This window comes from Enhydra lutris, unplaced genomic scaffold, assembly GCF_002288905.1.
Source record: "Enhydra lutris kenyoni isolate GAN:26980312 unplaced genomic scaffold, ASM228890v2 scaffoldscaffold12, whole genome shotgun sequence".
In the NCBI taxonomy this organism is placed as follows: Eukaryota; Metazoa; Chordata; class Mammalia; order Carnivora; family Mustelidae; genus Enhydra; species Enhydra lutris.
Window position 1 is genome coordinate 74,714,846 of NW_019154096.1, and position 19,076 is coordinate 74,733,921.

Here is a 19,076-nt window from a genome sequence, read left to right on the forward strand (position 1 = left end):
TCCTTGAATCAGCTGGAAAGGTCACTTATAAATTGTCTAATTTGTTCCTCAGGAAAGTCACTTTGTGAAGAACATGTGGACTCTTAAAAAATTGGTTTCAGTTGCTTAAATGTTTCAGAAGCTTGTATGTTTGAAATACTAAGTGCATCAGTCACTTCTGGTCAAGGGTTAAAAAAAAAAAAAAAAAGAAATACTAAGTGCTTTCCTGACTTTTTTTCTCTTCGTAAACATAAGTTGTTTATGGGTGGGGGGAGAGTAAATTTAATTGCCCTAAGCATTTATGTATTGCTTCCTGTGTGCCCGGCTTGAGCCTCTGTACAGTGAGGAGAACACCAGGACTTGAGACATCTCTGCCTTTTTTAGGGTGTTTTTTTGAAATGCCTTTTCTGTCGTCCTTCGTCCCCACCTCAGCTGTTAAAATCCTGCCGATGTTCAAGAGATTGATGCTCCCCTCTCTCTCTAGTCAGAATTGATTCTCTTACCACTTTGTCCTTGAGCACTTACTGAAGCCTGCCTATGTCATAGTTAGATTTGTTGAATGGTTTTATGCACACCCGCCAGTACAGTTGTGAGCAAAAATTGTGTCTTATTCAGTTCTGGTATTCTCACCAAACCTCACACAGAGAAAACAGTTACAGAGGAAAAAGAAATACATGCACAACTAAAACCGTAAGAGATTGTAAGTACCTTTCATTGGTTTAAAAGATTCGTGTTGTCACTGATCAAAAAAATGAGAAATCTTGAGGCTCAGAGACTAGGGAGGGGAATTCCCGCAGCATTTTGTTCTCACCTCTGTAGTTGCACTTAAAATAGATTTGCCATGGTTTGTGTTAGCAGCCTGTCTCTACCTCTAGTGTGTGAGATCTCCAAGGATGGAGAGCATAGAACTTCATGTCACGGTTTCTGGTGTCTGGCACAGTGCTTGGCACAAAAGTGATCGTTTGTTAGATGAAGAAGGTAGTAGTAGGCTGGACTTTAAATAAAGCGTGTTCCTGTGGAGGAAACAGTCCATTAAGAGGGGAGATTAGAAAAAATAGGCATCTTTGTGGGCAACAAGCTGTAACTTGACTGGCTACTGGGTAGTAGGGGTGGAATACTGGGGAAGAAGACAAAAACATCACATAGGAAGTGGGCTAAGGTGCTCAGGACTTAATAAGTGGTGTGAAGCCATTTCGGTGTTCTAGAACAGGGGTCCCCCCATAATTAAAGCTTATTTTAGGAAGGTAAACTTTCAGGGGTGCCTGGGTGGCTCAGTTGTTAAGTGTCTGACTTTGGCTCAGTCATGATCCCAGGGTCCTGGGATTGAGCCCCACATCGGGCTCCCTGCTCAGCAGGAAGCCTGCTTCTTCCTCTCCCTCTGCCGCTCCCCTGCTTGTGTACCCTCTCTCACTGTGTCTCTCTCTCTGTCTCTGATTATTTATTTTGAATAAATAAATAAAATCTTTAAAAAAAAAGGGGGGGGGAAGGTAAACTTTCTGGCAGGTTGACATAGACTGGAGAAAGGTCATGCCAGTCATGAGTGTATTTATGTCAGTGCCCTGAAAGAGAATGACAGAGTTGACAGTAGGGAGCAGAGCACCTTCAGAAATCCCAGTGAGGATCTGTTGAAACGCTGCTGTTTTACTCTGTTGTTCAGTAGTGAAGTGCAGTGTATATCAGTCTTGTAGCCGTAGTACCTAAGCCTGGACTGTTTCTATGAAGAAATGTTATTTTTTTTATAGTGAGACTTAAATTCAGATAAAATGTGCTTCCTTTCCCCTCCTCCCATGTCATAGTGGGCTCCCTTCAGAAGGGTAATTATTCCAGTCAATCTGGAATGATCCCTGGTTCTTGGCAACATAAAATGAAACTCCAGCTGATTCTCAAGTCATCAAAGGCCTATTATGTTTTGTCTGATGCTGCCATGAGTCTTCAGAAATATGGAAGAGCATTACGATACATCAAATTAGCTTTGCAGAGCCATGGTAAGTCACTGTAAACTAATACACCTCATAGGCATTGGGAGGGGAGAACAGAAAAGGCATCTGAATCACAGTGAAGTTTTACTCCTGTTTCTATTTTAAAATTTAATTTTGAAATAACTTTTTCTAGTCTTGAGTGTGTTACTTCGTATTTTATTTTGTGCTGAGTGGTTATCTCTGCCTTTGAAATACACAGAAATACACGTGATAGCTGCCATAACATAAACCGAAGAGCTACAGGGGTACAAAGCTTTCAGCTAGTAACAACTTTTCTTAATACTCACTGTAGTCATCAATTTTCAATACCCCGGTGTTTTTTCTCTTTCCCACCCCTTCTGCCTAGATACTTACTGCTGCCTCTGCACCAACATGCTTTCGGAAGTGCTGCTGTTTCTGTCTCAGTATTTGACGCTCTGTGGGGACATCCAGCTGATGCTGGCCCAGAATGCGAACAACAGAGCGGCGCATCTCGAGGAGTTTAATTATCAAACGAAAGAAGATCAGGAGATACTACACAGCCTCCATAGGGAGTCCAGTTGTCAAGGTATGCCAGTGAGACCCGGCATTCTATGCACGTGGGATTAGTCCGTCCAGCTCAGGCTTATCAGAGTATACCAGGACGGTGGCGAAAATATTAGTGTTTTGATATTGCAGTTTTGTTTCACTGATTGTGTTGAAATTGAGCATGATCCCTGGTGTATTTGTGTGTTAAGCGATTTTGAAATATTTCATAATTACTAATTATACAACTAGAACTAAAGATAAAATAAGCTCTAAGACAATTGTGTTGACTTTTTTACTCTCGTCTTTTCAAGAGGTTTTCCTCGGTAACTTTGTAGTCAATGAACCAAGCCATGGTTTCCTTTTGTAAAGGAGTAACAGTTGGGTAAAAGCGAATGAATTACCTTCTGAATGATTTCTGGGGAGAATCATTTTTTTAAACTTAGTTTTAAAGATCATTTTTTTAAACTTAGTTCATGGCTGACTGTCTTACTGAATATATTACTTTGTTTTGGGGTTGTCCAGTTTTAAAACTGGGAAAAAGAATTCGTCCACTGCGGCTGTATCCGTAGTACGGCCGTAAGCTCACTGCAGTCAGGGCGGTAAGTGAGCTAGGAGGGCCACCTTTGTAACATATCATGGCATTGTTGTATTTTGCTCTGAAAGTGTTGACGTTATTTGATATCTACCTCCCCAAAACTTTTGAACATTTGCAATCTAAAGAAGTACAATGAGGGGAATGTAGTATTTCCTCACTTTTGCCCTCTTTCTTTGCCTACTCTCTTTCTGAGTTTCTCAGATGATTGGTTTCATAGACACAGGGAGAAAATCCTTGGTGTTTTTACCACTCCCATCACATTTCATTTAAAACACTTGGGCTTGAGAGTGACATTCTCCCATGTATGCCACGGTGAGCAGCAGGAGTTGCTCCCTTTTTTCTTGAATTTTGGGCCCTGCACCCAGGTTTACTCCAGTCCCACTGGATGGCACGTTGAAGTCTTTGAGAGCATATGTAGCGCTTCTTCAGTGAGGTAAACTGACATTCAAACCATAATGTCCATTAAGTAGTCTCTTGTAGCCATCAGAACTTTATTTCAAGAACTATTTCCATTAATTAAAAAGAAGAAAAATGATTTACCTTGTATCAGTGAACTTTAAGTCTGTACCAATGAGCAAGTGTGCTTGGTAAAATCCAGATGATGGAAATCGATTGGTATTTTTGGTCAGGAGAATATTTCTTTATTCAAACATTAATATCCCAGGAAAATGAAGTTTTCTAAATTAAAAGATCTTTACTTTAAAACTTAAAATTTTACTTATATTGATTGAATCTTATAGTAGGTTTATACCATATTGGATTTCTTTTGTTGTCTTAAAAATAGGAGATTACTTGAATACTAAGGAAGAAGAGTTCTCGGGACTCACTGTGATGTTTCCTTTTTTGTTTCAAGGATTTGCATGGGCAACTGATTTGTCTACAGACTTAGAGAGTCAGCTTTCAGTCAGTTGTAAATGTTACGAAGCTGCTAATGAAATCTTGCAATTTAGTGACTTAAAAAGCCAGAACCCAGAACACTATGTACAAGTATTGAAGAGAATGGGTAACATTAGAAACGAAATCGGTGTGTTTTACATGAATCAGGCTGCTGCTCTGCAGAGTGAGCGAGTAGGTGAGTATCTCTTTGGAGTCCGCTCTTTATTGCCTCTTCTCATAGAAAATCATGCTGATTTTATGGTCTGAGCATAGAATTATGGCACTTGACTTGATGTAGAAAGGGGTGCTCTGGGGTGCCTGGGTGGCTCAGTCATCAAGCATCTGCCTTTGGCTCAAGTCATAATCTCAGGGTCCTGGGATCAACCCTGCATTGGGCTTCCCTGCTCAGTGGAGAGTCTGCTTCTCCCTCTCTCACTCTCCCTGCTTGTGTTCTCTCTCTCGCTGTGTCTCTCACTGTCAAATAAATAAAATCTTTAAAAAAATAAAAAAGGGGGGGGTGCTCTGTTGAAGAATCTTTTATTCTTAAGTTCTTGAGAAATAAAGATAGGAAAATACATTTCCCTTTAAGAGTCATCATTTCAGGGCGCCTGGGTGGCTCAGGGGGTTAAAGCCTCTGCCTTCGGCTCAGGTCATGATCTCAGGGTCCTGGGATCGAGTCCTGCATCAGGCTCTCTGCTCAGCAGGGAGCCTGCTTCCCTTCCTCTCTCTCTGCCTGCCTCTCTGTCTACTTGTGATCTCTCTCTGTCAAATTAAAAAAAAAAAAAAATCATCATTTCAGTGTCCTCTGTTCTTCATCTGATCAGAAGTGAAGTGCACAAGCAGCTTGTGCCAGGCTCTGTGCTAGGCTCTGTGCTGGGTGTGTAATTGACTCCAGCATAGCTCTCTTTCATGTCAGGAAGCCAGAGAGAGAAACAGATTTATGGGGCGCTGGGCTGGCTCAGTCAGTAGAGTGTGCAACTCTTGATCTCAGGGTTGTGAGTTCAAGCCCCATGTTGGGTGTAGAGATTACGTAAAAATAAAAAGTCTTAAAAAAATAATAAAAATCTTTGAAAGATACCATAAGCACAGATGCGATACAGGAGAAGAGTGGGAAAAGGAGATGTATTTTTGAAGTTGTGGGGTTTTTTTGAGGGCTTTTGGGAAGAAGGTGTGGTTTGAGCAGATTGGTACATGACGTAGGATATCAACAGGCAGAGACATGGAAGGGGGTGCTGTCCAGACTGAGTAGCCAGCACTGAGAAGGACTAAATTTGCAGGGTCTGGTGGCTGGTGAGAGTAGCAGCACGTGGTCTTTTGTGATTCAGGCAGAGGATAACAGATTCATCTGGGCCTCTGTCAAGTCTGAGAGACGTGTGGACATGTGAGTGGAAGGTCTGCCTCAGTCGTTGGTTAGAAACCTGTACTTAGAGCTGTTTGGGTTAGCAGGATGTAGGTTGGAGATCACTCAGATGTCGTGGGGAGGGGATAGTTGGATCCATGAGAATGCTGGAAATGTGAAGACCTGCCAGTGGGAGGAAGGAACAGGGCCGTGGTAGAATGGAGGACGGCAGGTAAGTTGAGGAACTGTGTGTGTGCCTGGTAGTCTGTGAGCTGTGCTTGGCCCTGGGGTGCAAAGAGGTCATGCTTGTTAAAGAGTTTCGTTATATGGATAATATATGTATTTTATTTTAAGGTGTCTCTAGAGGAGGAAGTCTGTGAAGGAGCATGCAAAGTGGTAGTCAGAAACCTAGGAGAATTAGATACAACCCAGATCATACCTCTTAACAACTCCATGGAACCATATGTTGTGAATCTTTATAAAATAGGGCTTTGCTCAGATCTTTTTATTTGCTTGTTTTCAGATCTGTCATTTCATAATGAAAGAGGGCCATGTTTGAGTATTATGTGAGTTCGCTCAGGCTGCCTTACAAAATAACCACAGATCGGGTGGCTTAAACAACAGAAACCGTATTTCTCACAAGTTGAAGCCGGAAGACAAGATCAAGGGGCCAGCAAGTTTGGGTTTTTCTGAGGCCTCTGTCCATGGCTTTTGGATGGCCACCTTCTCGCTGTGTCCTTACCTGATCTTCTCTCTGTGTGTGCCCCTGGTGTCTGTTTCTCCTAGAAGAACACCAGACATGTGGGAACCAGGCCCCATCTAGGATGAGAGCAGGTCACTGCAGGGGCTGCACACAGCTGGTTCCTCAGCTGTCCTGTCCCTGTCCTCCTGCCCTTGTCCTTCCCTGGGACGCACAGGGGGTTGACATGGATGTCTGCTGACATGTGGTTTTCTTTCTCTTTTGTGCAGTGAGCAAAAGTGTGTCTACTGCGGAGCAGCAGTTGTGGAAAAAAAGCTTTTCTTGTTTTGAAAAAGGAATTCACAACTTTGAGTCAATCGATGATGCCACAAACGCTGCTCTTCTGTTGTGTAACACTGGGAGACTCATGCGGATTTGCGCACAGGCCCACTGTGGTGCCGGCGATGAATTTAAGCGGGAGTTCTCACCAGAAGAAGGCTTGTATTACAATAAGGTAACATGCTTGCGTGTCCGACCCCATCCATTTATACCTACTTGTCATTCACTTTTGCCATTGCTCCCTGAAAATATTATAAAACTAACTAGAACTGTAGTGATGGCCCAGGAGGAGACAGAGAGAACACTTAGAGACTGGCCTGAGAATGCGAGAATTTAGCGTTAGAGGGGGCGTATTGGAAAGATGATTATCCAGTGAGTTGTGTTGACGTAAGCAGAAAAAGACAGGTGGATTAAAGGCTGACGTGGAGAAAGGGAACTGAGAAAGTGGAGGAGAAGCTTCGTCTGATGAGATGGGACAGGCCTTTCCTGGCACCACACCACAGGCAGGGATCACAGAGTAACCTTGGACACATTTAAATGTGTAGAAATAACGATTTCTAAATGCACAACAGAAAGCAAAATTGAAAAGAAAACCCCAATCTAGTGAAAATATTGATAACAAAGGACAGATCAGAGGTCATATATAAAGAAGCATTAAGAACTATTGAAGAGGGGGATGTCTGGCTGGCTCAGTTGCTGGAGTGCATGCATGACTCTTGGTCTTGGGGTTGTAGTTCAAGCCCCACGTTTGTGCGTAGTGCTTACTTTAAAAATAAATGATATAAAATAATTAATGAAAATAAATTGCCCCAATAGAAAAAAGAGTTTAGAATATATAAAATATATATATATTTTAGTGAAAAAATATATATTCATAAAAACTTTTTAAAATTAACATATAATATATTGTTGGTTTCGGAGATACAGGTCTGTGATTCATCAGTCTTATGTAATACCCAGTGCTCATTAAGGGGCAAATCTTGAACAAAAAACTCATACACATTTCAAAAAGGGTAGTTAATATGTAAGAAATTTAAAATTCTAGACTTTTATGAAATTAAAATTTAAATTAAAAATTGAGTTTCTTTTGTCTGTCTGTTAATTGCCAGGTATTTTGGCAAGTGGTAACATCCAGTGTTAAGAGATGGTGCAAGGAGCAGGAGTTCTACTTTTTTTTTTTTTTTTTTTAATATTTTATTTATTTGAGCGGTTGCAGAGGGGCAAGGGGGAGGGAGAAGGGCGATCAGACTCCGTGCAACGTGTAGAGCCCAATGGGCTCTGGACCCTGAGATCTCAGGAACCTGAGATCATGGTCTGAGCCGAAACCAAGAGTCAGATGCTGAACCAACTGAGCCACGCACGCAGCCCAAGAGCTCTCCTTTAACAGGTACGTCACAGCTAGGTGAGCACTAGTGAAGAATGTTTGTGGCATGGGAGGCTTTTTTTTTTTTTTTTAAGATTTATTTAATTATTGGGAGTGCGAGTGTGGGAGGAGGAAGCAGAGGGAGCGGGAGAGAGAGACACAAGCAGACTACCTGCTGAGCACAGCGCCAGATGCAGGGCTTCATCTCATGGCGCTAAGACGACGACCTGAGCTGAAACCAAGAGGTAGATGCACCCCCCAGGCGCTGCATGCGTGGAGATTTTAAAATAAAATTGACCTTTTTATAGTTTTTTTACGTTTACAGATACATAGAAAAGAAGTAGGTGATGTGCACAAGAAATGCAGAAATTATTGCTAGGTGATGCAATTAAATGTGATTCGCTTAAATATAATGACCGTGCCCTTCAGGCTGGGGTGGTAAAGGGTGGAAGGGGTTGCTGCTTTTTATAGTCGGATGCAGCAATTTTTTATCCATAGGCTCATCAAGTTAGTTTCTTCTGGTTCACTAGTTATATAAACACATTTTCATTTAGAAAGGGAAAAAACCAAAGGAAGGAAGTGCATCCTCGTGCATGAGCATGAGGCAGAAAGCGCTGAGGCCCGTGCCGGACCTGCTGTGGAAATGTGGCGGGGCCCGCAGCCCACTTGAAGCGGCTCGCCTCACTGAACTCGTTTCATTGATACGGTTTTTTCCTTTCCTCACAGCACTGGCCTTCTGTAAACTGTTCCACATCAGATTAACCTCTGGGTGATTTTTAAGTATGTTTCATTCTCCCGTGTTATTGGTATAGGTTAAGACTGAGCCCGACCTGGATGTTTCCCTCCCTCACAGGCTGTCGATTACTATTTGAGAGCGCTGCGGTCCCTGGGAACACGAGACATCCACCCGGCTGTCTGGGATTCAGTGAACTGGGAATTGTCCACTACTTACTTCACGATGGCAACTCTGCAGCAGGATTATGCTCCATTATCTAGGAAAGCTCAGGAGCAGGTAGTCATACTCGTGGGGCTGGAGAAGAAGTCTTCAGCTTCATTATGCCTTAGTAGATATTGAGCATATCTTTTTTAACAAGCAGTATTTAAATATTTTTATTTAAGATTATAGTCTTATCATTTTCTTCTCCTCTCCCTTAAAAAAAAAACAGATTGAGAAAGAAGTCAGCGAGGCTATGATGAAGTCCCTGAAGCACTGTGATGTGGATTCTGTGTCCGCGCGACAGCCTCTCTGCCAGTATCGAGCCGCGACCATCCATCACAGGCTGGCGTCCATGTACCATAGTTGTCTGAGAAATCAGGTACTGCCACTCCAGCTGCAGTTCAATGCCAGGTCCAATTCAGAGTGTTCTGGGTGTTTCTCTTCTATTTTACTGTCTATTTAAATGTCATCTATTCTGTTCGCTGATTTAGAAAAACTTGGAGTGGAGGTGATTTTTCCTCTCTCATCTGTGCTGTGTATTTTTGTCTACTATAATCGGTATTATCTTGTGAAATCAGATATCCTCTGTGTGCCTGTCCCTCCACCCAGAATAACTATGTCCTGGATTTTCCGTAAGCATTCAGTCTGGCGGGGAGCTCTGTAGGAGAAATCTTACTGTACATATTCTGTGGTTTATTGCTTTTCACACACACGGTGTTTTTGAGATTCCTCCTGGTTGGTGCATTTTCTTAGTTCATTAGTATTCATTTAATATATCACAGTTTATTTATCCATTTTGTGATTCCTGGACTTTGGTGTTGTTTCACTGTGAGGCTGTGGGAAGCAGTGCTGTGAACAGCCTTGTGCGTGAGGCCCGGCACCCAGGTCTGTGTGTCAGGACAAACAGAGGCCCAGGTTGGAGGCGCCTTCCTCTGGGGGGGTTGCCTGGCTACTCCTGAGGAATCTTGGGATTTCTCAGGGATGTTTTCTTGTTTGTGTTGCTGTTTCCCTTTTCTTAGCTCAGGACCAAGACAGCTTAGCTTGCAGTCCCCTGGGTATGGGCCTTCTCTGGGTGTCCTTACCCTGACATTGTCCTTTGAGGTGCAGCTTAATCGGAGAGGATTTCTTTTCACTTCAAGCTGGTCCTGGACACTCTTCCCCTTGCCCCAGGAGGTCCTCGCCAAGATTCAGGCTTGCCCAGATGGCCTAATAGCCTAACGGCAAAAGCAGGCTTTAGCATTCCAAGACAACACAATGGGGACAGAGTTTTCTTTTCAGCATATAGTGCCAGGACGGCTGGATGTCCCAGGCAAGGCAGTGGAGTTGGACTCCTGCAGCGCCTCATGTACAAAAATTAACCAAAAGTGCATTAAACACCTAACTCTAAGAAACTGTAATAAAGAAAGAAAGAAAGAAGACTGTAATAAAACTGTAAGATCCCTAAAAAATATCGACACTAAGTAACATTTAGTGATCCAGTCAGAGACGTGGTGAGTAGTTATTGTAAAGCCCAGGCGTTAAGATTGGTCTTACCTGATTTTTGACTCCAGGTTGGTGACGAGCATCTGAGGAAGCAGCACCGGGTGCTGGCGGACCTTCACTACAGCAAAGCTGTTAAGCTCTTTCAGCTTCTCAGAGACGCTCCCTGTGAGCTGCTTCGAGTGCAGTTAGAAAGAGTGGCGTTTGCAGAATTCCAAATGACCAGTGAGTCCTGACTTTTTCCTTTTGCAGATCTGTGCGCATTGACTTCGTTTTGGATCCTTTTTGAGTGAGACAGACCTGGGGATCTCTCTTGGATGTAAATAATGTCATTTTCTTTTTAATATGCCCATAGTTAACGGCTTTGGGTAGGGGCCAGGAGAAGTCTCTAAACTTTTTAAAGTTTAGGAAATGGATTTGGTTATGTTCTTTGACCAACTTTGTAGAAATATTGAAATATAGCCCGTGCTCTCTTGGGATAAAAAATGTGGTAAGTCAGTTGAGAGCATTAGAGCTGTGACAATGTGATCATGAACAGCACAGGAAGGGAGAAGCAGTGGTCCCATTGGCGTTCTGTAAACCGACGGCGGACACTGGCAGCTATGGATTACGGAACTAGAACTTAGATTCCGAGCAACGTAGAGCTAAGTGGGAAGGGAGGGGAAAGGTAGGAGGCAGGTGGATGAGAGCCGCCTCTGTTGGGGCAGGCGGCAGGTGCCAGGTGCGTGAGCCGGTGGGGAGGGAGGCTACAGCGTGGTTTGGGGGCGGGGTGCCCACAGCAGGGGGAGGAGTTGCTGCTCCACACTGAATGTGTCTTCCTGAGTTCTGTTGCTCCTGCCCACCTGCTCCCCTTCTGTAGGAGGGGTCTTTGGAGGAATAGCTCTCGTGTGGTAAAGAAACGAGAAACGTTTCTTTGAAGTACAGCTGTTCATTTGATTTTATTTTCATTTGTTTGCTTGTATAAAATTAAAATAAATGTAATATTTACCCTGGTAGATGACTCTTTCAGTAGAGGATCCCAGAAGGATACACCAGAATGTGATATTGCTGCCTTGGGGATAGCACCTGGGGTACCAGGAGGAAGGCCTTCACTGTTTTCTCATTCAGACTTTATACATTTTGAGAACGTATTACCTATTCAAAACAGTTGTTGTTTTTTTTTTTTTTAAGATTTTATTTATTTATTCGACAGAGATCACAAGCAGGCAGAGAGAGAGGAAGGGAAGCAGGCTCCCTGCTGAGCAGAGAGCCCGATGTGGGGCTCGATCCCAGGACCCTGGGATCATGACCTGAGCCGAAGGCAGAGGCTTTAACCCACTGAGCCACCCAGGCGCCCCTCAAAACAGTTTTTAAAAAATACTTTTTACTGGGTGCCTGGGTGGCACCATCAGTTAAGCATCAGACCCTTGATTTCGGCTGAGGTTGTGACTCAAGGTCATGAGATCGAGCACCATGTCAGGCTCCACTCAGTGTGAAGTTTGCTTGAGACTTTCTCTCCCTCTCCTCCTGTCCTTTCCTCCCCCAACCCCTCTCAAGAAAAATAAATAAACACACACACACACACACAGACTTTTTACTGAAGGTATTTTTAACTTCTTGCCAGTGTATGCTAGACGGCAGGATTAATAGTAGCTCTGTCTGGGGGTGGGTTTGGATGACGTTTGTTCATTTGCGTCTTTAAATTTTCTGCCATGTTTGAATTCCTTCAAGAGAGCAGGTATCATTTTCATAAAAACAGATACTGGGAACAAATTTGCTAAGATGACAAGTATGGTTAATTTTCCTTCTAAAAGAATGTTTAAAAATTGAGGACCTGAGAAAAGCAATGTAAACATATGGGGGCCTTTGGACCAGACTTGTCCCAGCTGGTTTCTTTGACCTAACGCTCAAGTCCTTCGGGTGGTTGTGTTCTCACCCTGACAGATCTCAGTGGTGATGCGGGGGGACAGTTGTTATTTACTGTTTTGTCTAGACTTAATATTTTCATATGGGGATGATTACTGAGAGTTGGATTTGTTTAGATTCTCATGAGCAACTGTTACAAGATTTGAAAGTCCGTTTTCATTAATACATTGACACTGGATGGGTTTCTAGATTTATACTTAAAGGAATGATCATTTTTGGGGTGTCTGAGTGGCTCAGTCATTAAGCATCTGCCTTTGGCTCAGGTCATGATCCCAGGGTTCTGGGATCGAACCCTGCATCAGGCTCCCTGCTCGGCGGGAAGGCTGCTTCTCCCTCTCCCACTCCCCCTGCTTGTGTTCCTGCTCTCACTGTCTCTCTCTCTCTGTCAAATAAATAAATCTTAAATAAATAAATGAATGATCATTTTTGTGTTTTTAACACTTTAGGTCAGAATAGCAATGTTGGAAAATTAAAAACACTATCTGGGGCTCTTGACATAATGGTGAGAACTAAGCATGCATTCCAGCTCATCAGAAAGGAGCTTGTAGAGGAATTTGACCAGGTAAATGGAAAAAATATATATTTGTTTTTTGTGTGTCTTAAGCTAAGTGGTGAACATATATAGTGAGCAGTTGGGGTATATGTGTGTGTTCTTCATAACGTGTATATGTGTATATAAAGACATTCATACATATATGTGTTTTCCATTAAACTCATTAACAGGGATCTGTTGTATTTTCTTGGTGGAATTATTAAACTCTTTAAGTTGGAACTATATGTTTTGTATTAAAATTTTTCTCTTTAACCACATGGAGCTTAGTAAGATCCCAGTAGCATAACGTCTCTGTCGTGTTTTCCTTTTGCTTCTTTCGCTCTTTTTTATTCTTCCGTTTGTTTTTAAGAAAGAAGGAGTTGTGTAGCTCTTTTATAATCTCTCCTGAACTGCAGGGGAGCAGTTGAACCATTAATGGGCTGAAGCTTCTTGGAAAGCAGTTCCAGTTTGCCTGGCATTCCAGCGTTCAGGCTGCCTTCTGCTGTTGCTGAAAGTTTCCCAGAGGCCCCCATGGTCCCCCAGCCCATTTCTTTATCCGGCCCTGGTTTGTCCAGCCCTATAGTCTGCCCATTTCCGTCTTGCTCCTTTACTGTGCAGTGTTGCAAAGCAGGAGATTTCCATTTGGGGTTAATTTCTTCTGTATAAGTGCCTGTTGGGTGTGAGACATTTTTCACAGGTTTTAGTCTGTCAGAGTGATCTCTGAGGCGGGAGAGCTACTGCCACCAACAGGCTGTGCCTGGAGAGAAACAAATGACCTGGAGTTTCCTTTTTGTTTTGTTTTTGGCTAAAAAGTTTACAGAGTGAATTGAAACTCTGGTCCCTTCATTTTACCATGAAGTGGTCACTTTCGGGTGGCTTAGATAAAGTAACGTCTTGTCGTTTTCAGCCTAAGAGCGATGAGTCCACTCCAGCTGCTGATTCCTCTCCGAGTCTTAATCGAGAAGAAGTGGTCAAGCTCCTCAGCATATTTGAATCCCGGTTGTCATTCCTTCTCCTTCAGTCCATCAAGCTGCTGTCTTCAACTAAGAAGAAAAGGTAAATGCAGTGGTTATTTGTGGAAATTTCTTTTGCAGCACCTTACCTGTAAAAAGGAAGTAATCTCTACTGACCGAATGAAAAGATAGGTTGTATTCATTCTTTTTTGTGGGTGATCAGGTATTTTAAGTGGTGCTTTTCCTGACTTAGTGAATGAGATGAGACTCCTCTCCGTGTGCCCTACTACATATTGGAATTATAGAAGCATATCTTGCTTCCTAAGAGTAATTGCCCTACTGGTTATAATGCTTTCCCTGAGAGAGATGACTGGCCCTGCAATGAAGAGCCCGCTGTTTCTAGTAACTCTCCGTTGTCTTTAGTGGGAGGCAAGACTACAGTTTTGATCCTCAGCCCTGAATGTGCTAATAGTAAGGAGATGACAGGGCATCGAAGTCTCTGCAAAGCCCAAGAACTTAATGAAGAGAAAACTGGGAGCATCTCAGCAAAAAACGTTCTCCTACACCTGTATCAGCTTCTACAGTTCTGGTGTTCTGCCAGAGTCATTATGTTGGCATTATTAATTAACTTGAAACTCCAGTAGTAAGTACTAGGTCAGGAAGGTAATACAAATAATATGTCTTTCTTTTTTAAAAATACAAGTACAGTCTGGCCATATTACAAAATTTGGAAAATAGGAAAAAAAAATCACTGTACATATACATTATCAGTTATTCAGTGTGTATTTTATCAATTTATAATCTTCAGGTGCTTTGTCTCTGTTTTCAGAGTTTCTGTTTTTATTTGTTTTATTTTTTTTTATTTTTATTTTTATTTATTTATTTATATTTTTATTTATTTTATTTGTTTTATTTATGTTTATCTGTTTTATTTGTTTTCATTTACAAATCGTAAAATTTACTTTTGGTGCTATGTAGTCCTTCAGGCTTTGACAAACACATACAGACAAGTGTGTCCTGCCAAAACCATGACACAGTTCCATCAGTCCAAAAATTCCCTCTTGCTACCTCTCTGTGGTCAGCCCCTGCTCCGCTCCAATTCCTTAGATCTCAAGGAGAAAGCTTGGTGTCTTTTACCGGTAAGTGTAGCATCAGCTGTGGGTTTTTGTAGCTGCTCTTGATATCTAGTTGAGAATGTTCTCTTCTATTCCTAGTTTTTGTCACGAATGGACATGAAATTTTTGTCAGACGTTTATTGATGCACACATTGAAATGACCACATGGTTTTCCTCCTTTAGTCTCTTGGTATGCTGGAGCTCATTCGGTTTTTTTTTTTAAAGATTTTATTTATTTGACAGACAGAGATCACAAGTGGGTAGAGAAGCAGGCAGAAAGAGAGGAGGAAGCAGGCTCTCTGCTGAGCAGAGAACCCAGTGCAGGGCTCGATCCCAGGACCCTAGGATCATGACCTGAGCCGAAGGCAGAGGCTTTAACCCACTGAGCCACCCAGACGCCCCTCATTCGGTTTTTTTGAATGTTAAATCAGCTTTGCCTTCCTGAGATAAAACACACTTTGTTGGTATGTGTCATTCTTGGGTATCCCTGGGATGCCGTGTGCTCATCCTGTGTTGAGGACTTTTATGTGTGTTTGTGAGGTTCTCTTCTGTAGTGTGGTCACGGTTCTGGTCTTGTAGTGGTTTTGTCTGCTTTTGGGACTGGAGCAGTGCTGGCCTTATTAAATCAATTTGCAGGTGTTTCCTCTTCTAGTTTTTAGAAGTATATAGTTATTGTTTCTTCCCTAAACTTTTGTTAGAATTTACTAGTGAAATTGTCTTAACCTAGAGTTGGCTTTATTGAAAGTGTTTCAGAATGACTTCTATTTCTTTTCGTAGGTAAAGTACTGTTCAAGTTGACTTTTTCTTCTTGAGGAATGAAAGTCTATTTTAGCTGTTGTCAGATCAATAGGTTCACAGTATTCTGTATTATCCTGTTAATGTCTTAAGGTGTTTGTAGTGATAGCCCTCTTTTCCTTCCTGATAATGCCAACTTTTGTGTTCTTTTTTTTTTCTTTTAGTCTGATTAGGAGTTCATCAATTTTATTGATCTTTTTAAAGAACTGCCTTATTCAATTGATTTTTTTTCCCCATTGTTTTTCTGTTTCCACGGTCACTGATATATACATTTCTCTATATACCTTTCTTTCTGCTTATTATGGGTTTAATTTGCTCTTTTTCTGGTTTCTTAAAGTGGAAGCTTAGATTATTGACTTGAGATCCTTTCTCTTTTTTAATATAAGCATTTTCTATAAATTTCACTCTGCTTTTGCTACATCTCACAGCTGTATTTTCTTCTTCTTTAGTTTAATATTAATTTTTTATATCCCCTGAAACTTCCTCTTTGACCCCTGTGTTATTTAGAAGCCTACTGCTTAGTTTCTAAATAGTGGGACTCTCCAGGTAATCTTTATTATGGATTACTAATAATTCCATTGTGCACGGAGACCATACCTAACTTCATATGATTTCTCTTTTTGGTGTACGATTGTATTACGGCCTAGAATATGGTTTGTCTTCCCATGTGCACTTGAAATATACAGGTGTCCTGCTGTCTTGGATAGAGACAATGGAAATGTCAATTAAGTTGGTTTATAGTATTCAGGTTTTCTGTGTTCTTACTGACTTTCCACTTGTTTTATCGATTACTAAAAGAGGAGTGCAATTCTCCAACTACAGCTGTGGATTCATCTATTTTTCTTTTCGGTTCTGTCAGTTTTGTTTCCTCTGTATCGATGTGGACACATTTCTTTTTTATTTATTTATTTATTTTTAAAGATTTTATTTATTTATTTGACAGATAGAGATCACAAGTAGACAGAGAGGCAGGCAGAGAGAGAGGAGGAAGCAGGCTCCCTGCTGAGCAGAGAGCCTGATGCCGGACTCGATCCCAGGACCCTGAGATCATGACCTGAGCTGAAGGCAGAGGCTTTAACCACTGAGACACCCAGGCGCCCCAAAGTGGACACATTTAGATGCACACACACTGAGGATTGCTTTGTCTTGGAGAATTGACCCCCTTATCATATGATATCTGCTTTTTATCTTAATATAGCTACTCAACTTTCTTTTGGTTAATGTCTTCTTTTCTTTTAACCTTAACTATGCCATTTTTAGTAAAAGATTCTTATAAATGACATTCAACTGGGTCTTGCTTTTTTTAATCCAAACTTGTAACTGGTGTGTTCAGACCATTCACATTTAAGGTGATTTCATATAGTAAGATAAAATCTAGCATCTTGCTAGCTAGCTGTTTTTTCTATCTTCTTGAGTTAATTGAACATTTTCTATGATTGTGTTAGATTTCACTCTTGATTTATTATTTATACTATTTTTTTTAAATGTTTTGATGTTTGCCCTAGGGTTTAGGTTCACAGCTTTAATCAGAGACCACTTCCCCATGATATTCTGTGGCACTGCATGTTGTATGAAGACCTTCAGATAGTCACTTCCAGTTCCTCCCTCTCGTTAGTTGTGTTACCATTCATTTCGCTTTTACATATGTTATAAACACATACACTACTACTGTTTCTGCTTTAGATAGTTACCTTTTAGAGCAATTAAAAATAGAACAATTTATTTTTATATGAATTTATTTTTATATGAATTTATTTTACCTTCATTTATTCCATTTCTAGTGCTCTTCTTGGTATAGATACCATTTTCTGTCTGGTGTCCTATTCTTTCTGCATGAAGAACTTCCTTTAACATCAACCAACAAAGAATTCTTCCATTTTGATTGTCTGAGAAAATCTTTATTCTTCCTTCAGCTTTGGGAGAGGTTTTAGCTGGGTATAGAGTTCTCGGTTGACAGACTTTCATCCCACACTTGAAGGATGTACCTCCCTTGCCTTCTGGCTTGCGTGTTCTCTGACAGGAAGCCCTCTCTGGCTCTTACCTTTGTTCTTAGGTATTTGTTTGTTTGTTTTAAAGGTTTTTTATTTGACACAGAAATAGAGAGTACAGGTAGGCAGAGCAGCAGGCAGAGGGAGAGGAAGAAGCAGGCTTTCTGATGAGCAGAGAGCCTGATGCGGGGCTCAATCCCAGGACCCTGGGATCATGACCTGAGCCGAAGGCAGCCGCTTAACCCACTGAGCCACCCAGGTGCCCCTATCCTTAGGTATTTAATGTGCCGTTTTTCCTTCAGTTGCTTTCAAGATTTTCTCTCCCACTCCGCAGCAGTTTGAACATGATGTTTTTGGTTATGTTGTGATTTCTCCTTCCTTCATAGGTATTTTTATTTCTTATGTTCCATTTTCTCTTTCGGTGGTGCCAGTTGTACCTATGCTAACCTCTCTTCAAGTTCATTGATTCTTGATTTTGTGTCATTTACAGTTGAATTTGTCAAAAAGCATTCTTTATCTCTGTTTACTCTGTTCCTCATTTCTGGTATTCCCATTGGGTTTTGCTGTAGGTTCCATCTCTCTGCTGAAGCGACCATTCTGATCTCGCACACCGTCCACATTTTCCGTTGAGCCTTTTCGTGTACTAATCAGTGTCATTTTAAACCAGCTATCGGATAGTTCCAACATCAGTGGCATATCTGAGTCTGCTTCTGTTGATTCTTTGTCTCTTGGTGTGTGTTGTTTCCTTACGTTTCTGCATCTCCTAGTTAGGGGAAACTGGACATCTCAGCCTGAGGGGAATAATTTTAACTATGCCTGGAAAGCTTTTACACCTGTCCCATGCTAGGCCTTTAGTATGGGGGTTAGTTTGTTTTTCTAGTCTGGAGCTGAGCTGTGGTTGAGCCTTTGTGTCGCTGTGGTTAACTTTTCACGTCTGGTAGCCTTCAGGTTCCTCAGGCGGTACCTGCGCCTAATGTGAGGCCGGTCTGCGGAGTGTTTTTCTGAATGTCTCCTCCACCTTTAGTGTTAGGATTTTCCTAAGGAAGGTTTGTGGTACCTCAGAGAGGGTCTGTCTTCACACTCTCACGGTTCTCTCAGCTGTATTCCACTCCTGCTTGTCCTTCAGTGCTTCTAGGCTGCTAGGGAGGGGAAAGAGGGTGGGCCAGGCCTTCTCAGTTGGTCTGAGTAAGCCTCAGCCTAGGGCAGCCACCGTGGCCCTGAGTGCGAGGTGTGTGGCCTCACACTGCTCCTGCCCCACCGCCAGGGTAGAGTGGCTTTATCTGCATTGACTTTCACCAGTGCCCTAAGGCTGCCACTGCTCCTTGCCTTCCTCTCCCTCGACTATACCCTGCAGATTAAGGCTTTCAGTCCTTGGAGAAAAGGGTCTGGGTGGGGTTGCCTGCCGTACTATAGCTCTAGCTGGTCCCCTTGCCTGGCCTGCATGAAGGTCGCTTTCTTAGGGCTCTCACCAGTTTTTTATGTGAACATCTCGGGGGGTCCTTGAAGAAGAGCCTACAAGACAAGGTGAACTCATACTCTGTCTGCGGCCCCCAGGGACCCTGCACTCCCTTGCCAGCCCTCACTCCACCTCTTCCAGCTCATTAGCTATTTTAGCTAAATTCTTAGCAGTATCTGGGTATCTGGCTGCGTCTGCCCCAGCCAAGGAAGGACTTTCGGGTATCCCTGTCTGTCCTTAGGTTTCAGACTCATTGCTTG

The 19,076-nt window shown here is 42.2% G+C and overlaps 1 protein-coding gene across 4 annotated transcripts in view; it reads left to right on the forward strand.

The window, feature by feature from the left end:
• The window catches only part of LOC111144748 (erythroid differentiation regulatory factor 1), a 43,273-nt gene that overhangs the window by 18,836 nt on the left and 5,361 nt on the right, over positions 1 to 19,076 (forward strand). For 2 of the 4 annotated variants that reach the window (XM_022499186.1, XM_022499187.1), the window contains 10 exons: positions 1,776 to 1,964; positions 2,305 to 2,505; positions 3,914 to 4,132; positions 6,245 to 6,468; positions 8,510 to 8,668; positions 8,823 to 8,972; positions 10,144 to 10,297; positions 12,424 to 12,539; positions 13,417 to 13,565; positions 14,104 to 14,109. In XM_022499186.1, coding sequence (XP_022354894.1) covers positions 1,776 to 1,964; positions 2,305 to 2,505; positions 3,914 to 4,132; positions 6,245 to 6,468; positions 8,510 to 8,668; positions 8,823 to 8,972; positions 10,144 to 10,297; positions 12,424 to 12,539; positions 13,417 to 13,565; positions 14,104 to 14,109 — 1,567 coding nt within the window. The remainder of the gene's footprint in view (positions 1 to 1,775; positions 1,965 to 2,304; positions 2,506 to 3,913; positions 4,133 to 6,244; positions 6,469 to 8,509; positions 8,669 to 8,822; positions 8,973 to 10,143; positions 10,298 to 12,423; positions 12,540 to 13,416; positions 13,566 to 14,103; positions 14,110 to 19,076) is intronic. The other 2 variants (XM_022499184.1, XM_022499185.1) reach the window with 1 other exon arrangement.